The following is an 11,882-nucleotide window of genomic DNA, read 5'->3' as shown; positions in this document are numbered from 1 at the left end:
CCAGTGACTCTTCCAGAGACCCCGTGTTACAGTAAGCACGGAAGCGAGGCCCGTGCAGCACACAGCTGTCATCAGCCCGGAGGTGCTGAGGGATCCCCTCCCCAGCCCCTGGTACGGGTTTGCCAGCGATGGATTGGAAATTGCCCTGAGCAGCCTGCTGCCAAGAGCCACCGCGGGCTCACTCTTTGCAAGGCCGAGTCCCCAAAACCTTGCGGCACTGGACAGGGGTTGGGGGCAGTCAGAGTGAGAGCGGTTAATGAGGCTCCGTGGTCACCCAGAGATCTGCCGGACTGATTGTGTCTCCACACTGCCACAGATTAGTTCAAACATCTTCAGAAATCCCAAGAATAGCTTAAATAAATGAAACCGAAGTCAGCACAGGCTTCTTAACATTTATTAATTAATTAATCAGTGCAAAGCTGCTAATTAATGCCACATTTGGCTACAGCACAGGAAGAAACCTAGCAGCTGCAATGGCAGCCTCGTAGACATGCTGGCTATGCAGCCAGGAGGGTACACAGAAAGCACATCTGCATGTGATCCAAGTCCTTCATCCTTCATCCTCTTCCTCAGCCAGTAAGATGTTTGTGAGCTGCTCCTCAGAGACTGTTAGCTCCTGACAGGCTCCCATGGCCTGGCTGAGGTAGACAGCAAGTATATGTTTGCACTGCAAGTAACAGCGTGGAAAAGTTAACAGCAGGAGCAACGCAGGAATGCCGTGCTCCATCTGGCAGCCACAAAAAAGCATCCGCACCAGAATGTGTCCAGGGAAGTTCTCACCCCCCAGGAACATGTTTCCCCCTTGTCACACCAAGCCCCGGCACAGCCTGGAGCTCGAGTTGCCCCAGGTCTCTGCAATCAGGACAAACACAGGGGTCTGACACACGGCAAAGCGTTACTGGATCCTGCTGCCCTCCCCACAAGCACGCCAGGTGCAGAAGCAGGTAGGTCCAGGCCGCAAAGAGCAAGAGTTGGCTTCGCATTGTCTGGCAGCCCTCACACACCCCGCACAGCTCTAGGAAGTGAGAGCATTAGGCCCAGCTCACAGAGCTCCGGGAACAGGCGGGCTTCCCACGAGGGAGGGGTGGTTGGCACGGGGGGGCGCGGACAGACCCGTCAGTGACCCTGAGCCCTTCCTCACTGGCACCAGGTGAGCCCCAGTGCATCAGCCAGCCCCTACGTGGCACTCATACGTGCAGCAGTGGCCCTTGTTCCAAGAGACCAGGAACTATTCATCTCTTGAAAAGTAACACGTAATTAAGAACAAAAGCCCTTCCCAGCCCTTGTAGGCCTAGCTCCATCTAAATGTTGTGACTCCTGGAGGCCAGATTATGCACTGGGTCAGGCACAGCCTGCGCGGCCAAGTCCACGCTCACATATTTGCTCCCTTGGAAACTTCAGGCTGCTGTGGTTCGGGGAGGAGAAATCAGCACAGCCTTCTCCCCCACACCCTGTCCTGGCCCCAAGTTAAGGCAGACAACTTACCAGAAGGCTCTCGCTCTTCTGCAATACAGTAAAACCAAAAGCAGGACACGTACAGAAGTGGCAGGAGCTGTAGCAGGTGTAGAGTTTACCGGAGGTCCCAAGAACCTGAAACAAAGTTACTCAGAGGGTATGGGAGTCAGAGAGAACATTCACTTTCAATTTCTTTAACTCCTGGCCTGTATTTGGCCTGACATCCTCTCCACAGTGACTCACAGCATGCAGCAGGCGAGCAGATGCTGCAATACAAAAGGGGCCCCAAATACTGCGGTGACACACATCAAGCTTGAAACGCCTCAGCTTTCTGTATCTCTACATCCTTCTCTCCCTACAGGAGAAGAAAGCTCCTGTATGTACCCCGTGTTTGTGGCAGACATTGGCTCCAGTGACTTGTCTGCTGCTGAGAGATCAGGAAAAGGGCTGAGGCATCGAGCACAAGGCCCCACCTCAATCTCCCAAATTCCCTACAGCCAGGCCCCATACTGGCAGACCCTGGGTGGTTGAAGATGACCCAAACTCTTGTCACAGAAAGCACACTGATGAATCCAGGGCCACCACTGACCCGAGGATGGAAGGAGAGCAGCAGTAAGCACTTGTAGCAAGGCCTTTTCTAACCAGCACCGAGGGCTGGAGGCTGCAAAGGCTCTCGCTGTTCTGCTGTCAAAAACAGCTGCAGCTATTGGAATCCAGTTTTGCCTGAATAAACAAAGTTCAAGTCTCCAGAGAAGAAGCCTCCCTGCTTCACCTCTGGTTTGGGAACAGCACTGCCTCCTTTTCCCACGTGCTGCTCCTCTGCAAGGCGGGCCCTGGCTCACATTCCTCCTCGGGCACAGGACGTGGGCAGCCAGGTGAGGGACGCGCTCGTTCCAGCGTGAAGCTGACAGGCAAACTGCGCACTGCTGGAGCTGGTTGCCTGACACAGAAAAGCCAACCTAGGGATTAATTCCCTTCTGCCTTCTTCAAGACTGGAAAGTAGTTTCAGAAAGTTATTTTAAGAGCAATCTGCTCGGCCTTCCTCCTGTTGCAAGAACACACTCACAGACCAGGAGCCGAAACCTGCACCGAATAGTATGGAGTTCCCTGATGGCTCTGAGGCTTAAACTGAACCCATCCCATGGCCAAAATGCGGTTACAATAGACCATGTGCCATGATGTGTATCGTATGTGCCACAGCGAGAGCAAGTGGCTGGCACTAACGCTGAGAGGGCATTCCAGAGAACGGTGGGGCTTTACACGGGTTTCATCACAGCAGAGCTCTTTTCTGTGCACGAGCTCCGGGCTCTGATGGCACACCACGCTCCTCTCACTCCAGGCTTTAGATTCTGGTTGGATTCATGGCACAAGTACAATTAAATGCAAAGATTCCTCAAAAAAGGAAAAAGACAGTGGAGGTCTGCAGAGTGTTGCTCTCCCCCAAGAGGTCCCTGGCACTCTGAAGTCCCTCCGGAAGATCATCCCTCACAGTCCAGAGCTGTGCTTGCTGAAGGACACTTCCCCTGTCCCCTGCAGCTCTCTCTGCAGCCCTTGCCTGGTGGGTGAGGCCTGCAGGTTTGAGCTCTCCCGCAGACGTGCTACACCTCTTATCCCTCATCTCTCCCAGCAGATTCAGGACACAAGATCCGCATTCTTATTTCAGGGGAAATCAGACTTTTTTCAGTCTGGCCTTTACCCTGGCCCCTCTTATACTCCAGGCTGTTTGTTTCACTTGTGATAAGTTTGTTTTTCTCTAGCCCCTTTGATTGTTTTTTCCAAGATGAAGTATTCTGATGGTGCCTTTCTTTCAGAAGTGTTTTCTTTTGAGGAGGGGGGCAAGTCACAGGCTGCCAGATTTGGGCTGAGCTTAGAGATCCCCCATCCTGACCTAGATGGCAAGAATGCAGCTTCTGCCTAATAAGGCAGGATCTAAACTCCAAAGACCAAGAGAAAAAGGTGCCTCCATTTCTGGGCAGCTGGGGTGCTTTCTTGACCCGGAGGTGCTCTGAGATTTCCTTCCGCTGCCCTTGTTGCCAGGCGCTTGTTGGCAGCACCGAGAGGAAAAATAACCTTGGTGGTGGTGTCCCTGCCAGCGTACAGGGACACAGAAGAGCCAGCTCTGGCACCAGCGTACTCTTAGGCTGCACCAGCCTGCGCCAGGACCATCCTCAAGGTGGGCCAGGCTGCCAGAGTTCCAGGAAATTAACTTAAAAAGACTTATAAAAGAATAAACCAATAAAAATGCAGGACGTGAGCAATGGAAGTGACAGCTGGTGGCAGGACTAGAGCACTGACCCTTCCCCCTGCTAGCTGCCTTCACTCCTGCAGCTCACAGCTTTTCTGCAACTCAGGCACAGCTAAAGGAGGTGCCCCAGCCGCCCCCGCTCACCACTTACCATCCAGCAAGCTCCACCGCCAGCGAGCATCTGCCACCTCTGCAGCAGGGAGGACTTATCCCTGACCTGGAATTACCAGAGCTGGCTATAGCCTGCAGTGTAGGCAGATATTACACAAGCTCTTTTGGGATGATTTACAACCCTAAGGTAACATTAGCCCTTGAACACCCTGTCAGTGGCACCCCTGTACTAAGTAGCAAAGGCATTAATGCCTGGGCATTAAAAGACAACTCATGGTTTTCACTTGACTGAGGGCTCCTTCTTCTCCCATCTCGGTTCCTGAGGGCAAAAGCTGTCTACACGATGGGCTGCAGTCCTGAGGCTGGCCTGAGCAGAGCCATTTTCCCCCAAAGCAGTGCCTAAGATGTGCTGAGTGATATGGAACAAACCGCGTTTTAGCCTGGGAAGTATCAACATCTCAGATTTGGCTACGAGGACCCAGAGGAGTTTCACAACAGGACCAACCTCATGGTCTCTACAACAAGAGCTCTCCAGATCCAGCTGGGAGTGAAAGCACCACTTCACATTCCAGCTCACCCACATCTGGGTGCAAACGGCAGGGCAGAGCTGACCTGGGGAGCGAGGGATGACTGAGCCTGCGTCCAGACGCTCACAGATGACCCCTGTCCCCACTGCACTGGGCGTGCTTCTCTGCTGCACAAGTGCACACAGCTGGGACCAGCGCCTGCACCACACGCAGGCGTGAATCGAGAGCCAGTGACACTACCCAGCCGCCCTGAGTGCAGCGTCCCGCTCAGCGCTTTGGTTTCTGCAGCCCCAGCCTGTGTTCCCGTCAAGGCTCCAGCCGGCGGCCTCGAGAGAGGCTCTGCTCTGTTTCTGCCTCTCAGACAGCTGTGCTGAGGAAGGATTTCGCAATGGCACCGGCCTCACGCCCCCAGAGAAAATAGCTCTTCAGATTCCTCTGTAAATGAACTCATCAGCATGGCCTTAATGAGCAATGGAGCTGCACTACCGAGGAATGCTGCTCGGACTCGTGCGGCTGCGGGCAGGGCCTGCTTCCTGCAGGCTGCCTGTGCGCGGGAGGACACCGGCACACGCTGCCGGAGCAGCTCACATCATCCCATCAGCTACCATCAGCTACACGGCACCCGCTGAAGGCTGGGCCTGTCCCACATTACCTCCTGATGACCAGCCCCGACCAGCATGTCCAGGGGTTCCTTCCCTGCAGCATCAACACCCTCTTGTCATGCTTCTGATTTCCTCTACACCTCATTAGGCTTCCTCTATCTAAGAGATGAATATCAAGCCTCTTGAGACGCAGATAACTCTGCCACACTGCAGATAAACTGTCAGTGGGTGAGCACACATTGAGGCTCCCTGGGCTGACCAGAGGCTCTGGGTGTCCCCTTCATCCTTCACACAAAAGGGGGGTAAGTGAAGACTGTGCATCCCGGCCTGCAATGCTCTGTCCTAGCCCACAAGGCCTGACAAAGCTCTGCAAGGACAACGTGACCACTCTCTGCCCAGTGACATATTCAGATGAGCAACAGTAAAAAAGGAAAAGCCTTTAAGCATTCTATTAGTGAGGCAGCTGCTGTCTAAAGGTCCTGGAAGCAGTGCTTCTTAGGCTGCACCAAATACCCACCGGCAAGCCCTCACCTCAAATTGGAGCCTGTGTTCTCGAGCCCTTTATGTTTATGAATCATGCCTCTTCGGAGGGGCAGAATTCCTCTCCAAGGCCCCAGAAGCGAGGAAGATTCCACGTGCAAACCAAGCAATGCAAGCTCTGAACACGTGAAAAATGTTTGTGTTGCTACCCAGGCCTGGTTTCCCAGCAATTCTCTTACCCTAGATGACCCCAAAGCATCTCTGCACCTCCAGAAAAGGAGGGAAGGCCCCTTGCAGGGACAGTATTTAGAAATGTTCCTCTTGGCTGCTGCAACAGCGAGTTTGTAAGACACTGATATTGCCTCTGTTTATCCAAGTGCACTTCCATGTTCTGCAAGTTAGGAGGATATTGGGTCAAGTGTCAACTGGAAACCATCAGATAGTGAAACAGGAGGAGAAAAACAACGCGCGTACCTGGTATGCTGTCCTTCCACTGGGGGACACGACTCGGGTGACAGAACGGTGATCCACCAAATCCAAGGCTGGGACAGCAGATGGGCCAAATACGAACTTCAGCCTGAAAGAGAAAGGGTCTCCAGCTGGGCCACGTCACAAAAGGAGACCACCTGGCTTAGCTTTAATCCATAGGAGGCCTGTAGCCAAAAGTTCCCTTTGCACCTCAAAATCCCACCAGTTACAGCTCCATTAACTATGCTACCAAGCGATGTGCCCACTTGGCTTTCTCAGCTTTGCTGACTTTCACCGAGTGACTGCCAGTCCCTGCCCAGCTCTCTGAGACAACCCCAGATGACGACCTCTCTCGGGGACTCAGTCCTCAAGGACAGCCTCCCTCTGGCAGCTATTCTGAGCACCTACACGGTGTTGGGTATTCTTGAGAACTCCCAAAATCCCAAGCTGCTCCCAAGCAGTCCCACATCTCTTTGCAGTACCCACCTCAGATTGAATTACAAGGCATTTTAAGGATTTTTATTTTTATTTTTTTACACAGGACGTTATGCGATTCTTCTTCAGCACTATGACCCAAACACATTTCTGGCTGCCTCCTGCACAAACAGGACATGAAGTGGTTCCTGTCCTGAACTAAAATGAGACAAAGTGCATCAGAGACACAGAAGTGAGATTTTTACAGCCAGTCTCCGTGGCTGTGAGGCAGCGTTAGCTATGTAGGTGAGGAGTTATTCTGGGGCAGCACATCTGGCGTGACAGTCCTGGTTGAGTTCCCCTGGGTCAGTTTACTGATCAGTTGAATCCCACCTCCAGTCACAGCCACACGTCACGCCTCAGAGCAAAGAGCACCGATGATACATAACTCCTTGAGCAACAGGACTCCTTCCTGATCCCCAGAAAACTGGTTTACACCCTGACGAACGAATGAGCCATTCTGAAGTGATTATGTCTCATTGATCACAGTCACAACTGAGGTACAAATTATTCTTTTTCTACCTAAAATTGCAGCAATAGGAAGCTAAGGACTCTCTGGAAAATACTTAAGGCATTACGCTGCAAGTGGAGCCAATGCGTAGTAGTAATTTTATGTCTATAGCCCAGCTACCACCAAGGCCCAGGGACGACTTCATTCCTGATACACGCCCAGAAACAGCACACGCCTTATGTCACTCCATGCTCCCTAAAAAACTTTCCCTTTCCTTCCCTTCCAAGCAGGACACGTCACCATGCCGGGACGCACCACTGCATGGCACTTACAGAGGGCAGCTTGCTGGGATGGGGAAGAGACGCGGTTAGCCAGATTTGCTCAGGTACACAATTGCTTCCCGAAAAGCAGTGCCTCCGCACAGCTCTCTCCTCCATCTCAGTGCTGCAAGGCAGCACCACTGGGGCGCGTGCTGGGGTCTGGCCGCTGCTGCGCTCGGTGCTGTAAAATTCTACACCAGCAAGTGGGAAAATAAAGAGCTACGACTCCTGAGGGCACAGCAGGTTCCATCACCGTACTCCCTGTCTGCAGAGTTAGTGCCATTCAAGGAGGATTTTCTCTCCTGCTGACGCCGTGTAAGGGTTTACGATAAGCCATACGTCAGACCTGGAGAGCTGTACCTTTAGTCCATTGTCCGGACAGCTCATAAGCTTAAAAGTTATTCTAGACCTGTACATCCGGCCACTCTGAACGAGTTCCAAAGAGCTCAGGGGCAACTGAGCTAATCTTTACAGACCTTTTATCCACTGAGAAAAATCTGCGTAGTCTAGATTAGTTACAAGGGTAAACAAGAAGAAAATCAGCAGTGATGAAAAGATAGCACAAAACATGAGCAAGAGAGCAGGAGAAAGCAGAGGAACGTTTCCAACTCCAGTGAAGACACAAAGAGCCAAGGCAGAGCCCTGGCGTCTCAACAGCACGGCTGACCTACGCGTCTGAGTCAATCTCATTGATAACAAGCCAAGAAGACAGATTTATTCCAGGAAGACCAAAACTTCAGTTGCACAAACTCAAGGCAGTAAGGATTGGTTTCATCTGACAGACCGAAAGGAGGTGGGTGGGGGAACACTCAACGTAAGGCATTCCTTAATGATTAGATTTGGAACTATAATAGGCCTGAGTTTAATGAGTTTCAGTAACTCTTTCAAATTTGGGGAATTCTTTTTTCATGTACATAATTTGATCAGTCTAACAGGAAATAAGTAAGGGGAATGCCCAAAGGAAATTGAAGTTCTTCAGATATTTGGAAGAGATTCAGAAATTAAATCAGAATACTTCAGAGCCCTCAGTCACAGGGAACTGATGGAAATCCTACTGCCAAGAGTTACCACCCAAGTGTTACTAAACTTAACAAGGGAATTTCTCTCCTCTTTTCTTTTTTGATGAGAAGGAAGCAAAAAAGAGACTTGTCAAATATAATCCTACCCGTCAAAGGCCATTGTGGTCCAGAAGAAGGAGTCAGCAAGCATGCCTTTCACAAGTGTTGCATTAGGTAACTTTAGACCCAAAGCCATCAAGGCCTGAAGGGTTCCTGGTAATCTCCTCTCCTGGCTAAATTACAGGCAGGCAAGGACACAAAGCTAAATATGAATCTGAAAAAAAAAGACTTTCTCACTGCGATGGTGCCTTTTCTCTACCTTCATCATCAATCAGTGAGGACTGCAGAAGCTGAAGAACCTGGATCTCTTAGGAGGTTTCTTGTGTTTTCCTGACATATTCACGAGCTTCAGTCAATGCAAGGGTTATAAAGCTGACCTGACAATTACACTAAATGGAAGAAAACTCTCAGGACAATGTTCGAGGGAATTGTTACCTGGTTGGTGCACAGAGATATGTTCAGCTCTCCCTTTCCAGCACACACGCATGACTCAAGCAGAAGAAGGAATCTCAGGACGCCGTTGTGCTCACACTGATAGGAACGCAGTGGAGCGCAGCGTTCCAGTGGCATGAATCACTGAAACACAGTCCACTCTCACAGAAAACTCATTCTGGATCTGAGGGCGGACGCAGTTCAGGTTAAACATTCTGGCTTTCTGCATGTTTTATCCACCCAAATTAGTGCAAGTCATCACAGGAGATTCAGCGATACAGAGATAATTTCATGAATTTGGAAAAACCCTTCAGACAAGGGCTTTTATTCCCACTACCAGCGCACACACTTAGTTAGCAACTGCGCCTGAGAAATATGTACCGGTCAAAGGCAGAAGAAAACCAGCAGCACTACGATGACAGCAAGTTATCAACTGCCCTTTAACAGGACACTTGGACAAGAAGCAAAGGAAAAGATACTTACCCCAGCAGCAGGTCATCAGGGACTGCAATAAAAAGAAAACGAAGGGTGATTTTGCTGAACTCCCCCACTGCATAAAACATCACCACAGGCTAGGATGTTGATCACAGGCTAGCCCAGGGAGGGTAGCATATCCCTAATCTACCCCAGAGGCCAAACAAGACTCTAGCCATCCCTTCTAGTCAAAAAAAGAAACAAGGAGCAGCAAAATGATCTGCCATGGTAGAAAATTTTAGTCGTGACAGTGTGAGGGGACAGGAGATGTGAAAGCGGGTGGGAGTTTGCCTTCCCCACCTCTCGTGTCTGGAGCTCTGGCTGAGCACACCAGGGCAAACAGCTCAAGTTCCACAAAACCCAACGGCACGCAGAATTGACAGTCAGGCAACGCTGTCATTATCAGTCTGAGTTCCTTGCTGCGTGAACCACACTAGAATTGAAAACAATCCAGTGCCATGCTGTTCCCACCAGACTGCCCACCCCTCTGTTCCAGTCCTGAGCCTCCCACATCCCATTCTGGGTCTGGGCCCTCTTCACAGCAGCGCTGCCGCTCCCCACACCAGGCCTGACGCACCCCACCAGGCTCCAGCCCCCTCCTTTCCATCACCTCCACTCCAACGTGCACCCGCTCCCAGGCCAAAGCTGGGTTCTTCCTAGTTAATGCAGGAGCAGAAGTTTCCTCAGTCCTTTTCAAGAAAGTCATCAATCCCACTTGTTCCAAGAGCCACAACCCTCGCACTTTCAGTGCGACTCCTTGTTATTACGGCATTTATCAAGCAATTATCACAGCAATTAAATACACATCACACATACATTCAGACCACGGGGATTAATTTTAAAAAGAAATGTGGAAGTCCAGATACACTTACTTTTACAATATCCTACTTTTACAAGCACGCAGCTTCAACATCTTGCCCTGCCTCTTTAAGAAGCTGGTTAAAAATACATATATTGGTTTCCCTGAAACTCTCTTGGCGTGAGTAGAGAACTTTGCGGCATCAAAACTTTGACAATGTTGTTCTTTTCCCAGCATAGTCTTTCAGGGCACCACTAGTTTACGGCTTTTAAAACAGTACACACGCAAAAAAAATCTTCATTTATTAGAACTTCTTGTTAAGACGGAAAATTACACTTCGGAAAAGGAGTCTGTTTGTTTTAGCTGACAGCTGAGGCTCTGATCATCCAATCTGATCTTTCTGTTATCACTAATGGGACACAGTGTACTATGCCTTGTTATTCCACTGGAAAATTAGGTCTTCTGACTTTAAAGTCCTTTGTTCCAGCAACTCAAAATATGCCCTATGACTGTTATACCGTTGGTCTGACTTTTCCAACTTTCCTCTACTTTAGTTCTCTAAGGTGATTGATCAGTTTCTTTTCACAGTTATGTCCCAGCATCCTGTTTCGGTGCTTTAGGGATAAGTTTTATATAAAGCTTACATAAGCTTTATATTTATAAAGCTTTTTAAAAAGTTACATGTACATTTTGGATCTACTCTAACCTGACAGGAGCCATACTGCAAGTATGCCAAAAAGCTATCCGGGTGGTCACTCAGCTTAGATATTAAGTCTTTGTCCATGTCTCACTCAAACGTAGCACTCAGACAGACTTCTCTGGATGTTTTTTGGGTTGGTTTTAGCGCAGGTAGGAATATTCCTTAGAGACACATTCCTTTGCAAGAACCATTTTGCACTTCTTACCCAGTAAATACAAACAGTAATATTCATTTACACAGATTTTTGCACAGATTACAGAACTATGTTAGTAATCCAGAGCAAAATGAATATAATTGTTCTTAACTAGCTGCTAGAATTGGCCAGGATTTAGCTGGTAGTTTCTGCCTTCTTCACTCAAGCGATGGAAAGCGGCTCTTTGCCACGGGCTGGCTAACGCAACACCCTCTGCTGGTCAGCGATGAAACACGTTCATTTCCATGAAGAATTCCCTTTTAACTCTGGTTTTGAAATTAGCGAGTCTATAAAAGGAGCAGTACAGTAGGCATAAAAAAAAAGCTATAGAAAAATGTGGAAATTATCATCCCTCACATGCAGCCACTTGCACTACAAGCAAGCAGAATTCCTCTGGGTCCCAAAAGTGCCCAACTTGGTCTCAGTTTTGAAAGGGCATGGATTTTAGAAGGGGGCTGCCCTTTGTTATCTGTACTTCAAAGCTCTTTAGGTTGTCTCCAGGCAGAAACAGAGGAGCTGGAAACAACCCCACAGCTTGCCACTCATGAACGCGAAGCCACCGCCTGCAGAAGGTGCAGCCCAGGGGAGGACACCAACACCCGCTGCTCCCTGACGGTGTGACAGCAGCACTGTTAGCGGCCCACCCCCCGCAGGGACGGTGCCGTTTCCCTTACGTACCGTGCGCCGTCTCCTGAAAAACCCTTTTGATCTCCCTCAGCAGCTCCTCCGCCACAGCCGGCAGGGTGCTGCCCATCCCCTGGGCACCCGCCGCGGGGCTGGAGCGAGACGGGAGGGACCGGGAGGCAGCGGGAAGCCCTTCAGGTCACCGCGGACATCGCAACCCGGGCAGCGCCTGACGGCAGACCCGGAACCGGCCCGGGGGAGCCGCCTCGGGGCCGTTCGGGGCGGCGGGGGCCGAGGCGCCGACCTCGCGGCCTAGCGGGGCCTACCTGGGCCTCACCGGGCCTGCCTGCTGCCCCGTCGCCATAGCAACAGGTGACGCGCGGCCCCGCGTCACGTGGCGAGGGCGAGC

General features: G+C 50.7%; 1 protein-coding gene across 2 annotated transcripts; it reads right to left on the bottom strand.

The window, feature by feature from the left end:
- Positions 1-378: 378 nt before the first annotated feature.
- ZSWIM7 (zinc finger SWIM-type containing 7) lies at positions 379-11,844 on the bottom strand. Of its 2 annotated transcripts, none has more exons than XM_083806473.1 (5): positions 11,528-11,844; positions 9,167-9,188; positions 5,895-5,997; positions 1,486-1,590; positions 379-667 (listed from the first exon to the last, which is right to left on the bottom strand). In XM_083806473.1, exons 1-5 carry the CDS (start codon positions 11,601-11,603, stop codon positions 551-553), a joined length of 423 nt encoding a protein of 140 aa, XP_083662599.1. In that variant the 5' UTR covers positions 11,604-11,844; the 3' UTR covers positions 379-550. The 2 variants fall into 2 exon arrangements, with proteins under 2 accessions (XP_083662599.1, XP_083662600.1); XM_083806474.1 differs by having other exon boundaries at positions 379-638.
- Between the last annotated feature and the right edge of the window lie 38 nt (positions 11,845-11,882).

The sequence above is a fragment of the Anser anser genome (genome assembly GCF_964211835.1).
Source record: "Anser anser genome assembly, chromosome: 20".
Taxonomy (NCBI): Eukaryota; Metazoa; Chordata; class Aves; order Anseriformes; family Anatidae; genus Anser; species Anser anser.
Note: the sequence above shows the minus strand (reverse complement) of the source record. Positions and strands in the feature narration are given on the sequence as shown.

Coding starts and splice junctions, on each gene's coding strand:
- ZSWIM7 (XM_083806473.1), bottom strand. CDS start 11,603: ATGGGCAGCACCCTGCCGGCTGTGGCGGAGGAGCTGCTGAGGGAGATC. Junction 9,189..11,527: donor TTTTCAGGAGACGGCGCACG/GTACGTAAGGGA, acceptor TTTTTATTGCAG/TCCCTGATGACCTGCTGCTG. Junction 668..1,485: donor AGAAGAGCGAGAGCCTTCTG/GTAAGTTGTCTG, acceptor TGTTACTTGCAG/TGCAAACATATACTTGCTGT.